The following is a 26,643-nucleotide window of genomic DNA, read 5'->3' as shown; positions in this document are numbered from 1 at the left end:
GTATCGCTTTAAGAACTGTTTTCACATTTAACGCTTTAAGAACCAGAGCCAAGTGGAGTCGATGAACGACTGCGTACCTGTTTAACCTCCGGTTAAAGTTTTCCTTTGTTTTTTTTTCCTTATCATTTATACTTGTTTAATAAATGTCCGGTTGTTTTTATAAAACCAGTCTTGATTAATATTCATTGTTGCCGGTTACGTAACACTATACTGCATGCGCAATTTGTCAATATACAAGGGTGTGGATCAAAAGTTAAACTGAGATTGTAATGGCAGGAACTGGTTGTAAATTGGTTCGTTCTGTTTTGAGACCCTCTTCTGGCACTAAAACATCTAAAACAGATAAAGGAATTAAAACCCCCCAAAAAATTTGTTATCCTGAGTGTGTACCTTTCCCCAGGCTACAAAATTTGGTACCAGGAGTGGGGCTAATTCCAGGCCAGTTTAGAGGGTCTCTGATTGTTGTATGCAGTGTAATATACAATACCTAATACGGTAGTGGTGAAGACCAGGACCACTGTTCCCGTTGGGCAGAAGGAGAGAGCGCCTGTTGCCTCGTGGAGAGCACGGTAGAGCCTCGGGAATGGGCTGGGATGTCAGCGACTGACGTCAGGACACAAAACGGAGACGTGGATCCAGGGAACTGCAGGCCATGAAGCCATCGTGTTTGCAGCAAAGGACGGCAGCAACTCCTTTTGCAAGCTTGTTGTGAAAACTTTAAAGACTTGAGCTTTTACTTGTTACGAGAATACACATAAAATTAAGATGTTTGCTGGCCTGGGTTAGCATCAGTGACATCAGCAGTTGGTCTACCACCTGCCCTCAGGGGAAGGAGAGATAAGGAACAATGGAGCAGCGTCTGGAGATGTGTAATGAAGGGACGTGGGAGAGAGAGAGCTGTCTGGAGCGGCTCCCCCTTTGAACCCTGAACTGTTTGAAGTGATGGACAGGCGATACCCCAGCAGGGGGATAAAAAGGGACAGGTTCGCTAAGACAGACACACACGCCACCCGAGGTAACGAGACCCTGGAAGCGGTGCGCCTCTCACGAGTGGGTGAGAAGTACCAGACAACGACCAGGGTGGAAAGGTACGATCAGCGGGAACCCGGTGTGTGTCCGCCCTTGCCTGGGTGCCGGGTTCTCTGCAGAGGATCGACCGCATCTGGAGGAGGGGTCACAGTCGGTGACCTCAGGTGACATCACCAAGGACCCGCCCAAAATCGCCGGTCTGTGAGTGAAGCCGTGCTGAATGATCAGTTGTTCCTGTTCTATCTCTCTCTTCCCCCCCCACGTTGTCCATCGCCATGGCAACGATTACTGAACTGAACTACTAACTGGACTGAACTTTGAGTCACTTTGAAATTTGGTCATTTACCCCTAGACAACGATAGAGCTTGATTGATGCTGTTATCTTAATTCTGTGCATATGTGTGGTTATCTTTGTTGAACTGTTGCATTTATTATCCTTTCGATTACTGTGTTGCTTGTTTCTTTAATAAAAACTTTGTTAGTTCTAGTACTCCAGACTCCAACTGAGTGATCCATTTCTGCTGGTTTGGCAACCCAGTTACGGGGTACGTAACATACTATATTACACTCAGAGGACACACCAGTTGCACTTGATTTGACTGAACAAATTAGGAAATTGCATAGTAGATATGATGAAGCCATGGCAACCATAGATAAATTAAGCAGAAGGTCCTATGTATATGTCCCAAGGGAAAGACACGTTGTTCCATTTATGGGGGGCATTGAGAAAGATGGGAGGTATGTTGATAACTTTACTGAAGTACAACGTGCACTTCATAGTAGAAATCAGTCTCACCAGGATCAGTATGACTTGGTTATGCCCCTGCTCAGGGGTGCAGCCTTAGAGGAAGCACGTATGTGCAGTGATGCTGAGGAAGACCGGGCTGATGACTTGTTCACCTATCTCAGGGAAGCTTTTAGAGACAAGCGTAGTGCACCCCAGCTGCTGCATAGCTTCTACAGTTGCAAACAGCTTGAGGGTGAAGATGTAAGAGTACTTTCACATGCCCTAGCCCAAGCTCTTAACTTGATACTGAAGCACTTCCCCGATGCCGTGACCAATAAGAGGGTGGTGCTAAGAGATCAATTTATAGAGGGGATCAGGGATCTTTCCCTCAGAAGGGAGCTCCACAGGTTTGTGCGGACCACCGAGTCCTCAATGATAAAAGTGCGAGAGGGGGCTCATCTGTGGCTTGTAGCATAGCCCCTGGGAAATACAAAGTCTGGAAAGTCAAAGTGTAGCAGTGGCCAGGCACAATGCTCAATTCTTAAAGCTCGGGAATCTGAGTCTGTCACACTAGATGACGTCCTTAAAGTGGTCGCAGAGCAGGGCAAAGCCCTTTGTGAATTGACTCAAGCAGTGAAAGATCTCACTGTGCAGAGGGATTTTACACGCGCTACTAGCAGTAGACATAAGTTACGGCCTAGGTTCACAGAAGATGGGCTACCAATATGTTTCAAGTGTCAGGTGGGAGGGCATTTGGCCAAGAATTGCCCACGGAAGCAGGGTGCAAGGGAAGTGGAGTCTGCATCCTCCCACCCTCAAGAGGTTGGGAGTTGGGCAATTCGCGAACCTCATAGATACAGATAACGTACAGCTACCCTGTGACCAGTTGCTGCAATGCGCCTCAGGAACATATCCAATTGTTGAGCTTGAAATATCAGGTGTCGCTGTCCGTTGGACACAGGTAGTCAAGTAAGCACCCTCACCGAGCAGTTCTTTTGAGAACACTTGAATGAAGAGGACGAGGATATGTTGTCCACTGCTGGCTGGCTTAGGCTAACAGCTGCAAGTGATCTTGATATGCCTTACCATGGGTATCTAGAGCTAGAGGTTCAAGCAACGGGCACGAATATACCAAATTGTGGCTTTCTAGTAGTCAGGGTTCCTGTTAACACCGAACCACCTATCTCATGTATTGTAGGCATGAACATTATCAGCCAGTGTAGGCAACTTGTCTACGCAGAGTTTGACACAACCCTAGAAGGGAAGCTGGATTCTGATTGGAGAGATGTGTTCCAGAAAGTGCAGATGCACACTACTGAAAAGAAAGCCGCAGTCCGAGTATTGGGAAAAGATACTGAGCACATACCTGCTGGATCTGTAGTCACCATTGCGGCAAGTAAGGCCACTGGCCATGCTGGTAGTGACCATAAAATGTTACTTGAGCCATTTAACACCCCATTACCAGGAGGTATTGTAGTCATTCCTACGCTCATTGACTCTGGTAATCGTATAGTGCCAGTACAGATTTTGAACCTCTCTTGAGAGGATGCATGGCTCGCACCTAGGAGCCGGCTGGGTATCCTGTCAAAGGTGGAGTGCGTGGATAGTGATCAACAATGTGCAGTAAGATTTCAGCAGATCTCAGCTGGCATTGATCATGCAACAGTGGGTGTAAAGGAGGAGTGTAATAATCACAAATTAAAGTCAATTCTAGACAAGCTTGATATTGGGGGTAGTAAAGGACAACGAGCTCAACTAAGAGCTTTACTGGTTAAGTACCTGGATATCTTTGCAGTTGAAGAGGGAGACCTTGGGTACACTGACAAGGTCAAGCATGAAATTCAGTTAATTGATGACGAGCCTGTTTCACAGCCATACCGTTGCGTTCCGCCAAATCAGTACAATGAAGTGAAAGAGCACATCTCAAAGTTGTTGAAGAAAGGTGTGATTCAGGAGAGCAATAGTGCGTATGCCTCACCTGTGGTGTTGGTCCAGAAGGCAGATGGTAGCATAAGACTGTGTGTAGATTATTGGAGACTGAATCTTAAAGGCTGATTTATACTTCTGCGTCAACTCGATGCCATAGGTACGGCGTAGCCGCGAACCCTACGCAGTGCCTATGCGGATCCCTACACCGTAGCCTGACGCGTACCTCTCCCAAAATGTAACTACGTGTCACGGCAACGCAGACCGCAACAACTGTGATTGGTCCGCCTGGTAGCATCACATTTCCTCCTACGCTACAACAGCTTCCCATTGGGCGACTGAAGGGCAGGGAAGAAACTCTGGCTGCAATACTTTCCATAAAGCTTTACAGACCTCCGAAACTATGGAGGACACATTTCGCTATTACGAAAAAAGACGCTCGCTTCTTGTTTACCCCGAGAAAGACTACCATGGCCATGAAGCCTTGCACGGGCAGATGTGTGCGCATGCGTGATGTACGCGAATTGCAGAGTGAACACAGACGCACCAACGCACAAGTATAAATGCTCACAACGCGTGTAAGCCAATTGTGTAGGTTACGACATTGAGTTGACACACAAGTATAAATCAGCCTTAAGACCGGAAAGGACGCATTCCCACTCCCGCATATTGATGAGAGTTTTGGTGCCCTGCGGGGAGCACAGTTTTTCTCGACAATAGACCTTGCAAGTGGTTACCACCAAGTGGCGGTAGAGGAGCGTGATAGGCATAAGACTGCTTTTTCGACCCCGTTTGGTCTGTATGAATATCTTCACATGCCTTTTGAGGTCTGCAATGGACCGGCGACTTTGCAAAGGCTCCTGCAGGCAACCATGAATTACTTAGTCTTCCGAATCATGCTTGCGTACTTGGATGATATTTTGGTGTATTCACAGACTTGCAGGAACACTTGGAGAGGCTTGACACCGTGCTGAAGTGCCTCAAGGAGACTGGTCTGAAGGTAAAATTGGAGAAGTGTAATTTTCTGCAGTCAGAGGTTAAGTTCTTAGGACACCAGATATCAGCCAAGGGGATAGGCACCAATCCTGAGAAGGTCTCAGCTGTTCAGTAGTGGCCAGTACCATCTACAGTTAAGGACTTAAGATGGTTTCTTGAATTTTGCAGTTATTATCGACGATTCATTCAGAGATTCTCAAAGATTGCAGGTCCACTGCATGATGTAGTGAATTTGTGTACTAACATAGGGAGTCCAAGTAAAACAAACTGGCTGCTAAAACAGTCTTGGACAGAAGAATGTTAAACTGCCTTTGACTTGGTCAAAGAGAAACTGACCAGCTCCCCCATCCTTGGCTTTGCTGATTTCTCCCAGCCCTTTATAGTGGAGACCGATGCCAGCAATCATGGGCTGGGAGCTGTGTTATACAAACAGCAGGGAGAGGCAAAGAGGGTTATGATATATGCAAGCCGGCGATAAAGGAATGCCGAAAAGAATGATAGTAATTATAGCAGCATGAAATTGGAGCTGCTAGCTCTTAAGTGGGTTGTAGTACAGAAGTTTCATGGATACTTGTTGGGTTCCAAATTCACTGTAATCACTGACAATAACCCCCTATCCCACTTGAAAACTGCCAAGTTGGGAGCAGTGGAGCAGAGATGGATCTCAGAGCTGTCAGTGTTTGACTTCGATGTCAGTATCGTCCGGTTCGGAGCAATACCATGGCTGATGCACTCTCTAGGCAGCCATTTGCAGGGGAGCCTGAGCCTGTCTCAGAGGATGCAGAGTTTGATGGGTCTGTGGCAATCTGTAGTTTGATTAATCGCGGCACTGCTCTTGACCGGGCACTAGTTACCGCTGGTCTTAACAGCTGTAGGGTTAAGCAAATTCGAGCCTGGGAAGCTGGTACTAGTGATGTAAGTGGTCCGATGCAAGGGAATACTCCAACCCTCCCAGTGGGACTTGCATACTTTTCAGCAGCAAGACCCTGTGTTAAGTGTCTTAAGAGACTGATGGGATCAGAAAAGAAAGCTGAGTAGCCAGAGGCATAAAACTCTGCCTAAGCCTGTTTTGTCTCTGTTAAAGCACTGGGACAGTATCAGGGAGCGTAAAGGGTTAATGTATAGGGTAGTTGAGGATGAGAAGCTTGGGGAGTGTTACCAGCTTCCGGTACCTATCAGCTTGAGGAGCGAAGTGTTAGAGTATGTATATGACTCTATGGGCCATCAAGGCATAGAACATAGTCTGCAGTTGTTGAGAAGCTGATGTTTTTGGGTGGGCATTCACAAGGATGTGGCATGGTGGGTCAAAAATTGTCCACGTTGTGTGCTAACTAAGATGCACAGCCTAGGATCCATCCCCCAATGAAGTCATTTCTGTCTTCTAAGCTGCTTGAAGTTGTAGCGGTAGATTTCACTGTGTTGGAGCCGGCAAGTGATCGGCGTGAGAATGTCTTAGTGGTCACGGACGTTTTCACTAAATTCACCCAAGCATTTCCAACTCAGGATCAAAAGGCAGATACCACAGCAAGGTTTCCTTGAGGGAATGGTTCATGAAGTACGGTGTTCCTGAAAGATTGCATTCTGACCAGGGCCATAACTTCGAAAGTGAGGTCATAGCAGAGCTTTGCAAACTATACGGAGTAAAGAAGAGCTGTACTACACCTCATCATCTTACTGGCAATGCGCAGTGTGAGCATTTCGACAGGACGATGCATGATTTGTTGCATATGTTGCCTCCAGAAAAGAAGCGCAGATGGCCAGAATATCTACCCGAGTTGGTGTATGCATATAATGCGACATCTCACGCCACCACCGGGTATTCACCTTATTATCTGTTGTTGGGGTGGATCCCCACTTGCCCGTGGATGCTCTGCTGGAGCAAGAACAGACAGTGGACCAGAAACATAACTGGCTAGCTGTACACGAGAGCCGACTGAGGGATGTGCATGCCAGAGCAAAAGAATACTCTGAACAGAAGGCAGCAGAACGCATTGCCTGGCAGGAGGACAAAGTGTACTGTCCCAAAGTTGACGTAGATGCGCTGGTTTACTTGAGGAACAGACCATTAGGCCGTAATAAGATCCTGGATGCTTGGAACTCAACCGTCTACAGGGTGGTAGAGATACTGGGCAACACCTACACAGTGGAACCTTTGGAGGGTGGGCCTAGCAAGAGGGTGAACAGGGTAGACGTCAGACCCTGTGAGAGCCATGCCACTCCAGCTACCCGAAGGAGACTGCAGGTTCCAGTAACTCAGGCCAGTTCACCCCTGGGGCATGAATCAGATTCTGAGGATTCAGGGAATGGTGTGATAGTGGTAGAAGATATGTCAGAACAGGGTGCACAGAGTCTTGACCCTAGCCTAGACAGCATATCTTCCAAAAATATGACACCTTCTGGAACTGAGACTGGGGAGCCGACGACTGCTAATGCAGGGGCAGAGGTCGGTAGCCTTCCTGTGGCAGCACCACGCAGGAGTAAACAAGTAAATGCTGGACGACTCACATTGCGAACCAAGGTCAGTCCTTGATGAGGCCTCCATAAGTCCGGCAGCAGTGTCGGAGATACTGGGTAGTCTCAGTTCAGTTCTCTTTAGAGAAGCAGTTAAGGAGGTTAAAAGTACCCTTGTGGTGAGCAAACAATCGAGGACGATTACTTGAATGCAGGGGAGAATGTAACCAGGTAACCGTTGAATCTTACTCATTATCGTTGAAAGTGTGCTTAGGCATCCATCCGGATAATGTTAGAATAGTTGTCTGCGCTTTTAAGTGGAGACAGTGATGTCATTACGCCTGCGCAGGATAGTGGGGAGACCATTTTTGTTTTCTGCAGAAGAAGCTGGTGGGTTTGGGATTAAGTTCCTCCCAGAGATACTGGGCATGGTGAGGAAAGATTTTTCACGAGTGAAGGCATCGGCGATGGATAGCGTGGCTTGTGCAAAGTTTCTTACCGGCCAAATAGAATTGCCACTACCGTATTAACATAGAACATAGAATAGTACAGCACAGTACAGGCCCTTCGGCCCACAATGTTGTGCCGACCTTCAAACCCTGCCTCCTATATAAGCCCCCACCTTAAATTCCTCCATATACCTGTCTACTAGTCTCTTAAACTTCACTAGTGTATCTGCCTCCACCACTGACTCAGGCAGTGCATTCTACGCACGAACCACTCTCTGAGTAAAAAACCTTCCTCTAATATCCCCCTTGAACTTCCCACCACTTAACTTAAAGCCATGTCCTCTTGTATTGAGCAGTGGTGCCCTGGGGAAGAGGTGCTGGCTATCCACTCTATCTAATCCTCTTATTATCTTGTACATCTCTATCATGTCTCCTCTCATCCTCCTTCTCTCCAAAGAGTAAAGCCCTAGTTCCTTTCATCTCTGATCATAATGCATACTTTCTAAACCAGGCAGCATCCTGGTAAATCTCCTCTGTACCCTTTCCAATGCTTCCACATCCTTCCTATAGTGAGGCGACCAGAACTGGACAGAGTACTCCAAGCAACACACATCAAAGTTGCTGGTGAACGCAGCAGGCCAGGCAGCATCTCTAGAAAGAGGTACAGTCGACGTTTCAGGCCGAGACCAGAGATCTTCCCAGAGATGCTGCCTGGCCTGCTGCGTTCACCAGCAACTTTGATGTGTGTTGCTTGAATTTCCAGCATCTGCAGAATTCCTGTTGTTAAGAGTACTCCAAGTGTGGCCTAACCAGAGTTTTATAGAGCTGCATCATTACATCGCGACTCTTAAACTCCATCCCTCGACTTATGAAAGCTAAGACCCCATAAGCTTTCTTAACTACCCTATCCACCTGTGAGGCAACTTTCAGGGATCTGTGGACATGTACCCCCAGATCCCTCAGCTCCTCCACACTACCAAGTATCCTGCCATTTACTTTGTACTCTGCCTTGGAATTTGTCCTTCCAAAGTGTACCACCTCACACTTCTCCAGGTTGAACTCCATCTGCCACTTCTCAGCCCACTTCTGCATCCTATCAATGTCTCTCTGCAATCTTTGACAATCCTCTACACTATCTACAACACCACCAACCTTTGTATCATCTGCAAACTTGCCAACCCACCCTTCTACCCCCACATCCAGGTTGTTAATAAAAATCACAAAAAGTAGAGGTTCCAGAACAGATCCTTGTGGGACACCACTAGTCACAATCCTCCAATCTGAATGTACTCCCTCCGCCTTCTGCAGGCAAGCCAATTCTGAATCCACCTGGCCAAACTTCCCTGGATCCCATGCCTTCTGACTTTCTGAACCTTGTCAAATGCCTTACTAAACTCCATATAGATCACATCCAATGCACTACCCTCATCTATATGCCTGGTCACCTCCTCAAAGAACTCTTATCAGGCTTGTTAGACACGATCTGCCCTTCACAAAGCCATGCTGACTGTCCCTGATCAGACCATGATTCTCTAAGTGCCCAGAGATCCTATCTCTAAGAATCTTTTCCAACAGCGTTCCCACCACAGACGCAAGGCTCACTGGTCTATAATTACCCAGACTATCCCTACTACCTTTTTTGAACAAGGGGACAACATTCGCCTCCCTCCAATCCTCTGGTACCATTCCCATAGACAACGAGGACATAAAGATCCTAGCCAGAGGCTCAGCAATCTCTTCCTTTGCCTCGTGGAGCAGCCTGGGGAATATTCCGTCAGGCCCCGGGGACTTATCCGTCCTAATGTATTTTAACAACTCCAACACCTCCTCTCCCTTAATATCAACATGCTCCAGAACATCAACCTCACTCATATTGTCCTCACCATCATCAAGTTCCCTCTTATTGGTGAATACCGAAGAGAAGTATTCATTGAGGACCTCGCTCACTTCCACAGCCTCCAGGCACATCTTCCCACCTTTATCTCTAATCGGTCCTACCTTCACTTCTGTCATCCTTTTTTTCTTCACATAATTGAAGAATGCCTTGGGGTTTTCCTTTACCCTACTCGCCAAGGCCTTCTCATGCCCCCTTCTTGCTCTTCTCAGATTTTCCACCTCACTTGTCACCCATGGTTCCTTCACCCTACCATTCTTCATCTTCCTCACCGGGACAAATTTATCCCTAACATCCTGCTAGAGATCTCTAAACATCGACCACATGTCCATAGTACATTTCCCTGCAAAAACATCATCCCAATTCACACCCGCAAGTTCTAGCCTTATAGCCTCATAATTTGCCCTTCCCCAATTAAAAATTTTCCTGTCCTCTCTGATTCTATCCTTTTCCATGATAACGCTAAAGGCCAGGGAGCGGTGGTCACTGTCCCCCAGATGCTCACCCACTGAGAGATCTGTGACCTGACCCGGTTCATTACCTAGTACTAGATCTAGTATGGCATTCCCCCTATTCGGCCTGTCCACATACTGTGACAGGAATCCGTCCTGGACACACTTAACAAATTTTGCCCCATCTAAACCATTGGAACTAATCAGGTGCCAATCAATATTAGGGAAGTTAAAAGTCACCCATGATAACAACCCTGTTATTTTTGCACCTTTCCAAAATCTGCCTCCCAATCTGCTCCTCTGTATCTCTGCTGCTCCCGGGGAGCCTATAGAATACCCTCAATAGAGTAACTGCTCCCTTCCTGTTCCTGACTTCCACCCATACTGACTCAAAAGAGGATCCTGCTACATTACCCACCCTTTCTGTAGCTGTAATAGCATCCCTGACCAGTAATGCCACCCCTCCTCCCCTTTTTCTGCCCTCTCTATCCCTTTTAAAGCACTGAAAGCTAGGAATATTGAGAATCCATTCCTGCCCTGGTTCCAGCCAAGACTCTGTAATGGCCACTACATCATAATTCCATGTATGTATCCAAGCTCTCAGTTCATCATCTTTGTTCCTAATGCTTCTTGCATTGAGGTACACGCATTTCAGCCCTTCTACCTTACTGTCTTTACACCGTTTATTCTGCTTCTCTTTCCTCAAAGCATCTCTATATTTTAGATCTGGCTTTACTCCATGCACTTCTTTCACTGCTCTATCGCTCTGGGTCCCATCCCCCTTGCAAATTAGTTTAAACCCTCCCGAACCATGCTAGCAAACCTACCTGCGAGGATATTGCTCCCCCTCGAGTTCAGGTGCAACCCATCCAATCTGTACAGGTCCCACCTTCCCCAGAAGAGATCCCAATGATCCAAAAATCCAAAACCCTGCTCCCTGCACCAACTCCTTAGCCACGCATTCAACTGCCATCTCCTCCAATTCTTACCATCACTGTCAGGTAGCACTGGCAGCAGTCCTGAGAACGCCACCCTTGAGATCCTGTTCTTCAGCCTTCTGCCTAGTTCCCGAAACTCACACTTCAGGACCTCATCCCTCTTCCTGCCTATGTCATTGTCCCAACATTTATCATGACTTCTGGTTGCTTTCCCTCTCATACCAGGATGTCGTGCACCTGGTCAGAGACATCCCGGCCCCTGGCACCCGAGAGGCAACAAACCATGCGGGTGTCCTTCTCACATCCACAAAATCTCCTGTCTGGTCCCCTGACTATAGAGTGCCCTATGACGACAGCTCTCCTCTTCTCCGTCCCACCCTTCTGCACCACTGGGTCAGACTCAGTGCCGGAGGCCCTGCCACCGGGCTCACACCTGGTCGGTCGTCCCCGCCAACAGTATCCAGGACGGGAAACTTATTATTCAGGGGAATGGCTACAGGAGTGCTCTGTACTACCTGTCTGCTCACCTTCGCTTTCCTCCCTCTGACTGTCACCCAACAACCTGCTTCCAACAGCCTAGGTGTGACTACCTCCCTGTAGCTCTCATCTACGACTGCCTCATTCTCCTTTATGAGTCGAAGGTCATTGAGCTGCTGCTCCAGATCCCTTACACGGTATTCCAGATCGCCCAGCCGTATGCACTTCTGGCAGATGTGACTCTGCGGGAGAGGGGCGTTTCCCCCAAGACTGCCACATCTCACATCACAGGCACATCATCGTCTCAGGAGGCATTGTAAAGACTAATTGCGAGTAAGCTTGTCCTCCGCCTCTTCACTTCGAAGCCTCTCGAGTCAAAGCCTCAAAGCTCCACTCCTTCACTGGCCCACTCACTCACTGGCCGCTTCGCTTGAGCTATCCCTCTATTTATCTGTTTGCACTTTTCAAAATGTTTGGTCACCTGACCTCGATTTCCCAATCAGCTGCTTTCTGCTGACTCTGAGCTATTCAAATCTTGATTGTCTAATCAACGGCTTTCTGCTGATCTATTCAAATCTTGATTGACTTGATTGCACAGACCAACTGCCAAAACTGCCAGAACTGCCAGAATCTCTCGAGTCAAAGCCTCAAAGCTCCACTCCTCCACTGGCCCACTCACTCACTGGCCGCTTTCCAGTTTTGTGTGGTTTGCTTTATGTATCTTTATACTGCATATGCAGTTCGTCGATACACAAGGCTGTGGATCAAAAGTTAAACTGAGATTGTAACGGCAGGAACTGGTTGTAAATTCATTTGTTTTGTTTTGAGACCCTCTGCCAGCACTAAAACATCTAAAACAGATAAAGGAATTAAAACCCAAAAAAGTATTTGTTGTCCTGAGTGTGTACTTTTCCCCAGGCTACTAAATGTACATTTGATATGTTTGTTTTGCACTGTATAAAACTTTTTTTCACTGTTTTTTTTGTTTGTTGCATTGTAGAAACATAAAAAAATTAATTTAAAAAGTGATGAGTAAGAGCCTAGCTACTTCTAAAATGAGGTTGAGATTCAAGAGTTACATGTACTGATAAACAGATCATCAGAAGTAGTTAACCAAGTTAATAAACTATGAAATATGCAAACAGTGCACCTCCACTATTAATAGCTCTTTGCTCAGCCAGTTCTAGAGAAATAGAGCTGAAATGTATTAACTATTTACTACTTTTGTTAGACCATATTTAGAATTCTATGTTCAGCTACATTCGACAAAAGAAAAATATATAGAATGAGATTGATACTCTGAGCAAACCATGGTCACTTTTTAATCTAAAAATATAGATAGAGTTTATAGAAGTCTTTAAAAAGCAGGGAAGGTTTGAAAATGTACATGGGAAGATGTTTTCATTTTCAGAGGCACGAGTTCAGATTAATTGAAACCTGCTGGAAAAACCACCTGAAGTCAGGTTGAGACATACTACCTCACTAGTATTGTACACGAGTTAAAGCTCATTGCTTTAACAGCAATTGTTTCCACCACTCCCTTTAACGTAACAAGAGTGTTAAATTTCTTTTTTTGCTCTTGCAGAAATTGATACCAACTCTAATCTACCAAAACCCAAGAGCAAAACAGTCCCACAAGTAGAAAAGGAAATTTCCTTAATGCAGCTGTTTTCAAAAGAGGAAAAGACAGAAAGTGATGAAGAAATGCAGTTCCATTTAAGCAAGTCTGTATCGCAGAATCTCACATATTTGCTGCAGGAAGATGAAAAATTCTTGGAGGTTAGTTAAGTAAATTAAAATATTTTTAAATAACCATATCAGTACTGCTGTGCAGAGTACATTAGTGATAGAGATGCATTATACAGTATAGTTCAAGATTAATTTTCATATTATGTAGAATACTTGGGAACCCCAGTTTTTAATACATTTTTATAAGTACACCAATTAATGTTGAGTGAAAGTATTGATTTATTGTTCAGGAAAAGTTAAAGTGGGTCATAACACAAATACAAATCTTGACAAGTTAGAATATACTGCGGCATGCAAAAGTTTGGGAGCACCCCTGGTCAAAATTTCTGTTACTATGAATAGCAAATAAAAGATGAGCTGATTTCCAAAAGGCATAAGGTTAAAGATGACACATTTCTTTAATGTTTTAATCAAGATTACTTTTTTGCATCAGGTAACAAGTCCTGTGGGCTGATGAAGTTAAAATAGAACTTTTCGGCTGCAATGAGCAAAGGTACGTTTGGAGAATTTCACGAAGAGAACACCTCTCCAACTGTTAAGCACAGGGGTGGATCGATCATGCTTTGGGCTTGTGTTCCAGCCAGTGGCACGGGGAACATTTCACTGGTAGAGGGAAGAATGAATTCAATTAAATACCAGCAAATTCTGGAAGCAAACATCACACTCTCTGTAAAAAAGCTGAAGATAAAAAGAGGATGGCTTCTACAACAGGATAATGATCCTAAACACACCTCTAAATCCACAATGGACTACCTCAAGAGGTGTAAACCGAACATTTTGACATGGCCTTCACAGTCCCCCGACCTAAACGTCATCAAAAATCTGTGGATAGACCTCAAAAGAGCAGTGCATGCAAGATGGCCCAAGAATCTCTCAGAACAAGAAGACTTTTGCAAGGAAGAATGGGTGAAAATCCTCCAAACAAGAATTGAAAGACTCTTAGCTGGCTACAGAAAGCGTTTACAAGCTGTGATACTTGCCAAAGGGGGTGTTACTAATTACTGACCATGCAGGGTGCCCAAACTTTTGCTTTGGGCCCTTTTCCTTTTTTGTTGTTTTGAAACTATAAAAGATGGAGATAAAACAGTAAACTTGCTTAAAATATTAAAGAGATGGGTCATCTTCAACTTTATGCCTTTTGGAAATCAGGTCATCTTTTACTCGCTTAGCTATTCAGAGTAACAGAAATTTTGACCAGGGGTGCCCAAACTTTTGCATGCCACTGTAATTCCATCGTTATATTATGGGGAAATGTATTGTGAACATCCATCATCATCAACAGATGCTTTACTTCCCTGTTGAGAGTTTACTTGCACATAGTGATAAGTGGCCTCACTTTAACCAGCTATCCATTGTCCACGTTCATTTCCTTATATTGGTATCATCTCATACTTAAAAATCCGAAAGGAATATGAAGCATTATAATTCTCAAAATGCATTCAAATATCTATTTGACTTTCTGAGTGTGTTCAGCATTTTATTTTCATTGCATATTTTACAAATACATGCATAAAATATGCTGCTTTTCAATATTGCGCCAACTCACAATGCTTTGGGAAGTAAACACATTACAATAAGATATCCGATTGTCTGGAAATCTGATGGTTCAGACCTGGTTCTCTGGAGCCCTGTTGTCATACTCCTAATAAACTCACTGATTCTCATCAGCAAATTCCTTTTTAATTCACCAGGGCCCTGAAGGTAGCACTCCATTTATCACAATGGGTATTTTTTCCCACCACCCTTTTAAATTCAACAGGGCCCCATTTCTTGTACTGCCATTAAACTCACCAGATTTTGTTCTTTGCACTCTCTTTAAACTCACCTGGTGCATTGTAAAAGTTATTTTATTACTGCGTAAAAAAACAATTAAAAGTGGGTTGGAATTTTAATATTAGTAACATCTAATAGGCTGCAAAATCTGCCAGTCCAGCACAAAAATCCCAAGTTTTACTGTATATGAAACAATTAAAATTTGCAAAAGATTTTTGCTAGGAAATCAGCATTTAGGGAAATAGTTCCAGCTACATCATTAACCCACTCTATTAAATTGTTCATATTTGTCATGTTTTTCATTTTCTAAGCTACAAAGAGAATAAAATTCATAATACCCTAAGACATAGGAGCAGAATTTGAAAATTCAGCCCATCGAGTCTGCTCTGCTATGTCATCATGGCTGATTTATTATCCCTCTCAACCCCATTTTCCTGCATTCTCTCTGTAACCTTTGGCACCCTGATTAATCAAGAAACTATCAACCTCCGCCCTAAATATACCTGAAGTCTTGGTATGCACAACCACCTGTGGCAATGAATTCCACAGATTCATCACCCTTTGGCTAAAGAAATTTTTCTTAATTTCTGTTCTAAATAGATGTTCCTCAATTCTGAGGCTGTGCCACCTGGTTCGAGACTCCTCCATTATAAGAAACATCCTCTCCACAACCACTCTAACTAGGCCTTTCAATATTCAAAAGTTTTCAATTAGATCACTCACCCCCCACCCCCCCATCTTCTGAACTCCAGAGAGTACACACCCCAGAGCCATCAAACACTCCTCATATGTCAACCTTTTCATTTCTGGGATCATTCTTGTGAACCAACTCTGGACCTTCTGCAATGCTAGCATATCTTTTCCTTGGTAAGGGGCCCAAACTGCTTACAATTCTCCAAGTGCTGTCTGACCAATGCCTCTTCAAGCCTCAGCATTACGTCCTTCCTTTTGTATTCTCGTCCTCTCGAAATGAATGCTGATATTGCATTTGTCTTCCTTACCATGAACTCAACCTGCAACTTAACCTTTAGGGAATTCTGCATGGGGGCTCCCAAGTCAATTTGCACATTTGATTTTTGAATTTTCTCTTGACTCAGAAAATAGTCCACGCCTTTATTCCTTCTGCCAAATGCATGACCATGCATTTCCCTCTATATTCCATCTGTCATTTCTTTGGCCATTCTCCCAATCTGTCTAAGTCCTTCTGCAGACACCCTGATTTCTCAACACTACCTGCCCTCCACCTGCCTTTGTATCATCCTCACACTTGGCCACAAAGCTGTTAATTTTTTCATTCAAACCATTGACATATAACGTGAAAAAAAGCGGTCCCAATGCCAACCTCTGCGGCACACCACTAGTTACTGGCAGCCAACCAAAAAAGGCCCTCTTTATTCCCACCCCTGCCAGCCGGCCAATCTTCTATTCATGCTACACACATCAAAGTTGCTGGTGAACGCAGCAGGCCAGGCAGCATCTCTAGGAAGAGGTACAGTCGACGTTTCGGGCCAAGACCCTTCAGTTAGTCCTGACGAAAGGTCTCGGCCCGAAACGTCGACTGTACCTCTTCCTAGAGATGATGCCTGGCCTGCTGCGTACACCAGCAACTTTGATGTGTGTTGCTTGAATTTCCAGCATCTGCAGAATTCCTTGTGTTTACACTTCTATTCATGCTAGTACCTTTCCTATAATACTATGGGCTCTTATCTTGTTAAGCAGCCTCATGTATGGCACCTTGTCAAAGGCCTTCTGAAAATCCAAATAAACAATATCCACCGACTCTCCTTTGTCAATCCTGCCTGTTATTTCCTCAAAGAATTCCAACAGATTTGTCAGGCAAATTTTACTTTCAAGGAAATTATGCTGACTTTGGTCTATTTTATCATGTGCCTTCAAGTACCATAAAAACCTCATCCTTAATAATAGACACCAACATCTTTGCAACCACTGAAGTCAGGATGACTGGCCTAAAATTTATTTTCTTCTGCCTCCTTCCATTCTTGAAAAGTGGAGTGACATTTGCAATTTCAGTCCTCTGGAGCCAATCCAGAATCCAGTGATTTTTGAAAGATCATTATTAATGCTTTCACAATTTCTTCAGCTACCTCTTTCAGAATCCTGGGGTGTAGTCCATCTGGTCCAGGTGACTATCTACCTTCAGATTTCTCAAGCACCTTTACCTTAGTAATAGCAAAGAGTCTCACTTCTGCCCCCAGACTCTCACATTTGTCATTCTGCTACTGTCTTCCATAATGAAGACTGACACAAAATACTTAAGTTCATCTGCCATTTCTTTATGCCCCATTACTACCTCTCCAGTATCTCTTTTACTCTTTATACAGCTGAAAAAGCTTTTTGTATCCTCTTTTATATTATTGGCTAACCTACCTTCATATTCCATCTTTTCTCTCTTTATGGCTTTTTTAGTTGCCTTCTGTTGGTTTTTTATAAGTTTCCCGATCCTCTGCCTTTCCACTAATTTTTGCTATATTATAGGTCTTCTGTTTTGCTTTTATGTCGTCTTGCATTTTCCTTGTCAGTCACAGTTGCCTCATCTTACCTGTAGAATACTATCTTTGGGATCTATGGGATGCATCTTTTCTGTGCCTTCTGAATTGCTCCCAGAAACTCCAGCCATTGCTGTTCCCTGCTAGGGTCCCCTTCCAATCAACTTTGGCCTGCTTCTCTCTCATGCCTCTGTAATTCCCTTTACTCTGCTACAATACTGATACATCTGATTTTAGATTATGAGAAGACTCAGTCCTCTTTTATTGTCATTTAGAAATGCATACATGCATTAAGAAATGATACAATGTTTCTCTGGAGTGATATCACAGAAAACAGGACAGACCAAAGACTAACACTGACAGAACCACATAATTATAACGTATAGTTACAGCAGTGCAAAGCAATACCATAATTTGATAAAGAACAGACCGGGGCACAGTAAAAAAAGTCTCAAAGTCCCGAGTAAATCGACTCCCAGGTCCCCAATAGCAGGCAGCAAAAGGGAGAAACTCCCTGCCATAAACCTCCAGGCACCGTCAACTTGCCGATGCCTTGGAAGCAGCCGACACTTAGTCCATCTGTCCGAAAACTTCGAGCTTCCGACCAGCCTCTTCGATACAGCCTCCTGAGTGCCATCCTCTGCCGAGTGCCTTCAACCTCTCCCCGGCCGCTGAAACACGCAAAGCTGAGGATTTCGAGACCTTCAGCTCCGGAGATTCCGGTTACCACACAGTAGCAGCGGCAGCGAAGCGGGCATTTCAGAAGTTTTCTGGTTGTTCCGCTGTGCTCTCACATCTGTCTCCATCAAATCAGAATTGTGCACGGTCCCCTACTTGACAAATAACTGACATCACCACCGAAGTGGCCGCGCGTGCTGCCATCGTGCCACCATCTTCTCCCCCCTCCCTTCTTGAACTACAGTGCAAATTCTGTCATATTATGATCACTACCTTCTAAGGGTTAATTTACCTTAAGCTCCTTGATCAAATCTAGGTCATTACATCCAGAATTGACATTCTCTTATTGGGCTCAACTGCAAGCCGTTCTTAAAAGCTATCTCAGAGGCATTCTACAAATTCCCTCTCTTGGAATCCAGCACCAATCTACCTCCATATTTAAATCCCCCACAATTTTCATAACATTGCCCTTTTTACATGCCTTTCAAGCTCAATCATTTTTCTGAATGTTATTCTTTTCCATATAGATGTGATCAAAATGCAATTTATTTTTAGAAGGTCAAAATAGATCACCGTATTATTGTTTCTCCTTTAAAGAAATATAGATAAATTCATTCATGTTAATTGTATATTGGTCTCACTACAGTAGAGATGAGAAACTTCTACTGTTATGACTATTCTTAAGTGGCTGAGTTTTGTGTCACCTACACTTTAATTCCCCATCTAGCTCAGAACCATAGAACCATAGAAACTGCAGCACAGAAACAGGCCCTTTGGCCCTTCTTGGCTGTGCCGAACCATTTTCTGCCTAGTCCCACTGACCTGCACACGGACCATATCTCTCCATACACCTCCCATCCATGTATCTGTCCAATTTATTCTTAAATGTTAAAAAAGAACCCACATTTACCGCCTCGTCTGGCAGCTCATTCCATACTCCCACCACTCTCTGTGTGAAGAAGCCCCCACTAATGTTCCCTTTAATCTTTTCCCCCCTCACCCTTAACCCATGTCCTTTGGTTTTTTTCTCCCCTTGCCTCAGTGGAAAAAGCCTGCTTGCATTCACTTTATCTATACCCATCATAATTTTATATACCTCTATCAAATCTCCCCTCATTCTTCTACGCTCCAGGGAATAAAGTCCTAACCTATTCAACCTTTCTCTGTAACTGAGTTTCTCAAGTCCTGGCAACATCCCTGTAAACCTTCTCTGCACTCTTTCAACCTTATTTATATCCTTCCTGTAATTTGGTGACCAAAACTGAACACAATACTCCAGATTCGGCCTCACCAATGCCTTATACAACCTCATCATAACATTCCAGCTCTTACACTCAATACTTCGATTAATAAAGGCTAATGTACCAAAATCTCTCTTTACAACCCTATCTACCTGTGACGCCACTTTTAGGGAATTTTGTATCTGTATTCCCAGATCCCTCTGTTCCACTGCACTCCTCAGTGCCTTACCATTAACCCTGTATGTTCTACATTGGTTTGTCCTTCCAACGTGCAATACCTCACACTTGTCAGTATTAAACCCCATCTGCCATTTTTCAGCCCATTTTTCCAGCTGGTCCAAGTCCCTCTTCAGGCTGAAAACCTTCCTCACTGTCTACTACGCCTCCAATCTTTGTATCATCAGCAAACTTGCTGATCCAATTTACCACATTATCATCCACATCATTGATATAGATGACAAATAACAATGGACCCAGCACTGATCCCTGTGGCACACCACTAGTCACAGGCCTCCACTCAGAGAAGCAATTCTCTACCACCACTCTCTGGCTTCTTCCATCGAGCCAATGTCTAATCCAATTTACCACCTCTCCATGTATACCTAGTGACTGAATTTTCCTAACTAACCTCCTATGCGGGACCTTGTCAAAGGCCTTACTGAAGTCCATGTAGACAATATCCACTGCCTTCCCTTCATCCACTTTCCTGGTAACCTCCTCGAAAAACTCCAGCAGACTTTGCTTCCTCTTTGGCCATCTTACTATTTACAGTGATATCCATCATAAATTTAGGGAGCAGCACATTGCTATATTCTGCACTCAATACTTAATACAACAGTTTTGGATAGTCATTATATTGCCCTCTACAGACGAAGCAGGACATTTCAGTTTTCATTTGTTCCTTTGTTTTACACCAGTCTCCAACTGCTTGTACTTAAAAGTAATGGCTGCCCTGATAACTTAGATCTCCACTCTATCACAGATGTGCTCTCTTTTCTATGTCTGACTGCTCTTTCTGCAACTTCAAACTTACTTTCTCAGCTTTCTAGCAACACACAAAGTTGCTGGAGAACGCAGCAGGCCAGGCAGCATCTCTAGGAAGAGGTACAGCCAACATTTCGGGCCAAGACCCTTCGTCAGGACTAACTGAAAGAAGATCTAGTAAGAGATTTGGAAATGGAAGGGGGAGGGCGAGATCCAAAATGATAGGAGAAGACAGGAGGGGGAGGGATGGAGCCAAGAGCTGGGCAGTTGATTGGCAAAAGGGATATGAGAGGATCATGGGACAGGAGGCCTAGGGAGAAAGAAAGGGGGAGGGGGGAAGCCCAGAGGATGGGCAAGGGGTATAGTGAGGGGGACAGAGGGAGAAAAAGAATATATATATAATAATAATAATAATAAATAAATAACAGTGGGGTACGAGGGGGAGGTGGGGCATAAACAGAAGTTAGAGGTCAATGTTCATGCCATCAGGTTTGCGTTCTCACCTTTCTAGTTTTGTCGAAGGCTCATGGTCTGAAGTATTCATTCTATTTCCTTTCCATGGATATTGTTTGACCTGCTAACGTGCCTAGCATTTTCTCTTTTTGTTTTATTTGCCTTACATTATTAACATCTATCAATTTTCTAAAGATTGTCTCATTAAATCTCTTCACTTAATGCAATGTAACACCACACTCTAGTAGCTGAGGCCTATGATAATCTTTCTTGGTGCTTTGGCTGTATTCTACTAATGCTTATGCTAATCAAATGTCTATGCTATCCTCTAAATGGCATACATTATCAGTACATGGAGATTGGAAGTGACAGAATCTCTATCTTCACACCAATTGTATTACCAACATCTGATGTATGTTCTTGTCTACCAATAAAAAGGATGAATGAAATTTGGCAGAAGTGGAGTGTAAGTGGTGCATTCCTACAACATTATCTGTGGCATGTAAATCACAAGATAATTGTAGATGAAGGTGAATTAGGAAATGGCGAGGAGGAATAGGAAAAATTATCATAAAGGCCATTCAGCTCCTCAGGCTTGCTCCACTGTTCAACAAAGTCACGGTTGTTCTTCTGCCTTCAGCACCATTTCCCTGTCCTATTCCTTCATGCCCAGATTCCAATAATTCCCGGAACATACACACCAGTAGAAGACCTTTATGTCTTCACCATTTAATATGGGCAGCACGGTAACCTAGTGGTTAGGACAATGATTTACAGCAGCTGCACCCAGGTTCATTTCCCATCGCTGACTGTAAGGAGTTTGTATGTTCTCCCCGTGACTGTGTGGGTTTCCTCCAGGTGCTCCAGTTTCCTCCCACAGTCACAGACGTACCAGTTGGTCAGTTATTTGGTCAATGTAAACTGTCCCATAATTAAACTAAGGTTAAATCAGGGGCTGCTGGGTGACATGGCTGTAAGGCCTAGAAGGGTCCTTATGCTGTATCGCAATAAATAAATAAGATCACAAATGGCCCGATTGTATTCTCAACTCTGAATTTCTACTGTATCTATCCACGATAACCTGTGTCTCCTTGCTTATCAAGAATTAATCTAATTCTGCTTTAAGATTATTCAAATGCTGGCTCCACCAACTCGAAGAAAAAGGTTCAAATGTCACCACACAGAGAAACCTAGCCTCATTTGTCTTAAATCAATGACTGCTTACTTTGTGAACAATGATGCCTTGTTTACTTCTGCTGGTGTATGGGGTGTCAGGGAGGGGTAGCACCTCTGGTGGGGGAACATGTCGCGTCCTTTTCAGGGCGGTTAGTCCACCTTTGGTGTCCACCTGGCACTCAGCTCTCACCTGTGGCTCCCCGTAGCTGTTTGCATGCGACAGCGGCCACACCCCGGGCAACGGCTTCAACAAGCCGGCTAAACCAGGTGAGGGGAGCCGACGGGTCTCAAACCCTCGGTGTGATAGGGAGTTGTCTATCCCAGCATGTGAAGACAGACTCCGGCGGATTGAGCGGATGAGACCTATGGAAGGTCCAATGGTCAAGAAGGCGGTCTCTGCAAGCGTCGTGGAACGTGTAGAGCAGGACAAGACACAGAAGACGTCCTGGTCATCCACTGCACCAAGTCCCATCTCCAGCCATCTAGACTCTGTCTTGCTACTGGATCCAGATGGGAATTGGGAAGAGAGAGTGAGGCTGATGCTGCACAACTCTCCCTCACTTAAATCCAAATCACGCGCTAGTCTTGACACCATCATAATGGTGTCGAGGTCCTCATCGACGTCAACGATGGACGACCAACCAACCAACCACTTCTGCTCTTCCACTAGTAACCACAGACTTAGAATAGGGATGCCACTGATGGTGAGCCTCTGCCCCAATTCTGCCCATATATATCCGCTACTTAAACACTGCACTATTTGCAGTTTTTCCTTCATTTGCTGAGTCTCCAAAGGCTAGAATTCCCTCCTGAAACAGTCCAGTTTTCCTTTAACAGGCTTTTGGTACCCACTTCAAATAACTTTCAATCATCAACCCTAATGGGCCTAAATGAAATTGCATTTCACCCACTAGCGCATAGATCCATCAACAACCTTCACTGAGCTCAGCTTGTTTCTAACTTCCATTCCTGTGCATTGCAATGCTCAAGATCAGTGAAAGCATCTTAAAAAGCTGAAATAGGAACCAGCTTCAGACATTGCGTAATTCACCACACCCCATGTCTCTGCCAGCTAAGTGGGCTTTTTGCACAACCTCATAGATCATCTTCCTGTCAGTACATTGGACTTCCCATTTCTCCACTAGGCTTCATCCAAGACTGAAGAACAAACATCCACAGCTCAAAGTCTATATGTATTTCATATTTGCCCACTCAGCTTTACTATAAGCACTTGATTGATAAAGGGTTTATTTTCCCATATATTACATTGTCTTTATCTTAAAGTACTAAAATTGCATTGAATATGTTACATTTTTTAAATATTTGAATTTGAACTGTTAAATGTGTTTGATAATCTGACTGTGGCAGGCTGGCTTCCAGCTCAGTCTTGTTTTACAGGACTACAAGTATGGAGAAGCAGCTGGCCTTGGTCAGATTATCATGTTCAAATACTATTTGGAATTTGGTACAATCTTAAGAAGGTTATTACATAATTGAGAGAAATACTTCTAATTTGCTTCAAGTATTTAGAGTGTGGTGCATTTGAGCAGAGGATGTTGCATGTAAAAGGCCAAGCTATACTGCTTCAAGCAACTGAGCAACCTACTGGTCAAGGAAGGAAAAATGAACAAAGAGAACCACGTGAAGCGGAGCTGGGATGGCCTGTCACGAGCACAATGTTGAGATCTGTTATTTCATAGGTATTACATTTCTAGAATCATTACATTTTGAGAATCATTAGCTCATGTGAAGGTGAAAGTGTTCCTGCACCAAAATCTGATGTTTCAAGTTGCCAGTAATTTAGTCTATTGCGTAATCCAGCAAACCCATATTCTTAGTGTGACAAGTACCCAGCCGCCCAAAACTAAAGACACTCTTCGTGATGTTCCCAACAGTCTTCCAACACATTTAACAAACTGACAATTTCTCTGCCCCCTCACATCAATTTCAGTCTCTGCAACTGTAAGGGCCATTTCAACCAGTAAAGCTGAAACAGGAGATGACCCTCCTGCACCACAACATAGTCTTAAAACCTGTGCTTGTAGCACAACCATTTTGAATTTGAAGATGAAGCTGATCCATAAGCCACACAGCCATAATTAAGTACAGACCAAATTAAAGAGTCAGATTTTAGTGTAGCACCCCAAGAATACCCACATAGATACCCAAGGATATTTAATGCCCTTTACATTTATCAATTATTTTACTGATAGAGTGCTTCCATGTCAGCTTATTATCCAGCCATATGTTGAGAAATCTTACCACTTACATTTCAAGAGTTTGACCATGCAATTTCAATTCAAGTGCGGGTCTGTTGATCCTCTTTGTAAAAAACATAACTTGTGTTTTAGCTACTGAAAGCTTAAAACTCCAACTATTTGCCCACTGTTTGACTTTGTTAATCGCTAATTGCATCCTATATACAGATAAATTGAATTTTCCATCTCTATCTATTAATCATAATATTAAACAATAAAGGGCTACAAATACTGCCTTGTGGGTTCCCATTCTTTCTCGCATAGAAGCCCAAACACATCTCATCTACCTTTACCTGCATTGACCATTCAAGAAACTCAAAAAAAATTATATAGCCTTCCTCACTCCTAATTTCCACAATTTAATCAAAAGACCCTCCCTCCATAACATATGCTTTTTCAAAAATACTGCTATTATAACTTCTTTACCTGTGCTTTCCTAATATCATCTGCCAAATATAAAAGTGATTCCAATGTCATTCCACCCTTCTGAAATCTGCTGATAATACTATATCACCTCTTTTTTTCCAAAATACAATTCAACCACTATTACCATAGGTTCCATAAGTTTACACAAATGGGATGTTAATGATATTGGTCTATAACTAACTAGAATGATCTGACGGGGAGTTTCCCAGGTTATAGAATAGGCAATACTACTGACATTTTCCATGAAGAGGGAAGATGGCCTAAACTCCAAATATGATTCAAAATTTTAATATCATCTCAAGACAGTTGTCAGCCATATGTTTAAACATATAATAACATATCATCCTTTCCTGGAGCTGCCTGACTTGTACTATTAATAGCTTTCTTAAATTCACACAAAGTAAACTCTACATCACTAATACTATCATTGCTACAGCTGGTTTCTAACACATCAGGATATTCACTTGGAGCCTTATCCCTACATTGATCAGCCTTTTCACTTAAATTATCTTGATTACGAATTGCAGCAAATGACTGAGCCAGGAATTCAAACAACCATATTACCTTCTTTACTGGAATGTTATGAGTCCAATGAATCACACCCCCCCCCCATTTTCTTAATCTTTCCCCAAACATCTCCAAGTTTAATATCCCTTCCAATACGATCACAATATGACCTCCAGTAAACCTTTTTTGTAACCTTCACCATTTTCCTCACCACAGCCTGTACTCTTTTATACTTAAAAAGTCCACTTAGAGTGATACTTAACTTTCCTGAATGCTTTATTTCTCTCCCTAAATGCCTTTGCAGATTCCTCAGTCTACCATGGTACAGCCTTTCTCCTTTTAATGCCCTTTTTAATTGGAATCACTTCCACCACAGTTTGACAAATAATGCAAGTATCACGAACTACTTCAGAACTCTGTTCACTACCACCTTTTGACTTGCCAACTGTTCAGTTTATGAACAATTCACAGGAAAGGGATCTTGCCATGACTAGGGAAGGACTTGTAATTAAAAACTGAAGGAGCTCCTGAGATTCATTTTCTTGCAGATATTCAAATTAAATAGAAAAAAAGACAATAAAATCAATGAAAAACTAACCAGCTCTTTGGTTTTGCTGTCACTGAGTAAGAGGTTGTTATTGTGGCACCATATAGCCAGATCCTGAATCTCCCTCCTATATGCTGATTCATCACCACCTTTGATTCAGCCCGCAAAAGTGGTGTTGTCAGCAAATTTAAATATGGCATTGGAGCAGTATTTAGCCTCACAGTCAGAAGTATAAAGCGCATAGAGCAGGAGGTTAAGCACCTGTGTTGATCCTGATTGTAGAGAAGTTGTTGCCAATCAGAACTGACTGGAGTTACAAACAAAGAAATCAAGGATCCAGTTGCACAAGGAGGTATTGATGCCAAGGTCATGGAGCTTATTGATTAGTTTTGAGGAGTTAATAGTATTGAATGTGGAGCTGTTGTCATTGAAGAGCAGCCTGATGTATACATCTCCATTGTCCAGATGTCAGGTCAGGCTACATCTGTGGGCAGTTAGCATCAAATCAAAACCTTCTGTCCGAACAGTGAAGGAGAAAAGAAACTTGGTACATGGAGGATAGGGGAGCACAGCATCTCTGTTGGAATGAAACCAAGGTGGCCATGGGGATAAACTATAAATAAGGTTGTCTGGCCAATGAGTGAATGGAAGCAGTTGGAGACTGAGAACCTAGATGAAAAGAAAAGCCCACACAGAAGTTCATAGGGTTTGCAAAATGTAAAAGGAACAACATTACCAGCAGATCAAGCTGGTCATATCCTCCACTCATAGAAAGAAAAATAAAATTGAGCTAAAATTACAGATGGATAACTGATACAAAGAGAAATTAAGTTACTTTCAGTTGTAGAATTCAAGAAGCATAATAACAATAACAATATTAGAATTCATAAGCATCCAGAAGCTGCAATGCACCTAAACGGGAAATAAGGTTCCCTTCCTCAGTCTTGCCTTAGGACTCACTTTAGCAGTACAGGAGACCACAGACTGATAGATCAGAGTAGGAGT

General features: G+C 43.6%; 1 protein-coding gene across 4 annotated transcripts in view; it reads left to right on the top strand.

Annotated features, from left to right (window-relative positions):
- ccdc83 (coiled-coil domain containing 83) overlaps positions 1–26,643 on the top strand; it is a 115,818-nt gene that overhangs the window by 68,330 nt on the left and 20,845 nt on the right. For 2 of the 4 annotated variants that reach the window (XM_063053936.1, XM_063053933.1), the window contains 2 exons: positions 12,925–13,118; positions 23,424–25,154. In XM_063053936.1, the coding sequence (XP_062910006.1) occupies positions 12,925–13,118; positions 23,424–23,600 (371 nt within the window). In that variant the 3' untranslated portion in view covers positions 23,601–25,154. Of the gene's footprint in view, positions 1–12,924; positions 13,119–13,521; positions 14,815–23,423; positions 25,155–26,643 lie in introns of those variants that run through there. The other 2 variants (XM_063053935.1, XM_063053934.1) reach the window with 2 other exon arrangements.

The sequence above is a fragment of the Mobula hypostoma genome, chromosome 7 (assembly GCF_963921235.1).
Source record: "Mobula hypostoma chromosome 7, sMobHyp1.1, whole genome shotgun sequence".
NCBI lineage: Eukaryota > Metazoa > Chordata > Chondrichthyes > Myliobatiformes > Myliobatidae > Mobula > Mobula hypostoma.
The sequence above is the reverse complement of the archived record's forward strand: the minus strand, read 5'-3'. Positions and strand labels throughout refer to the sequence as shown.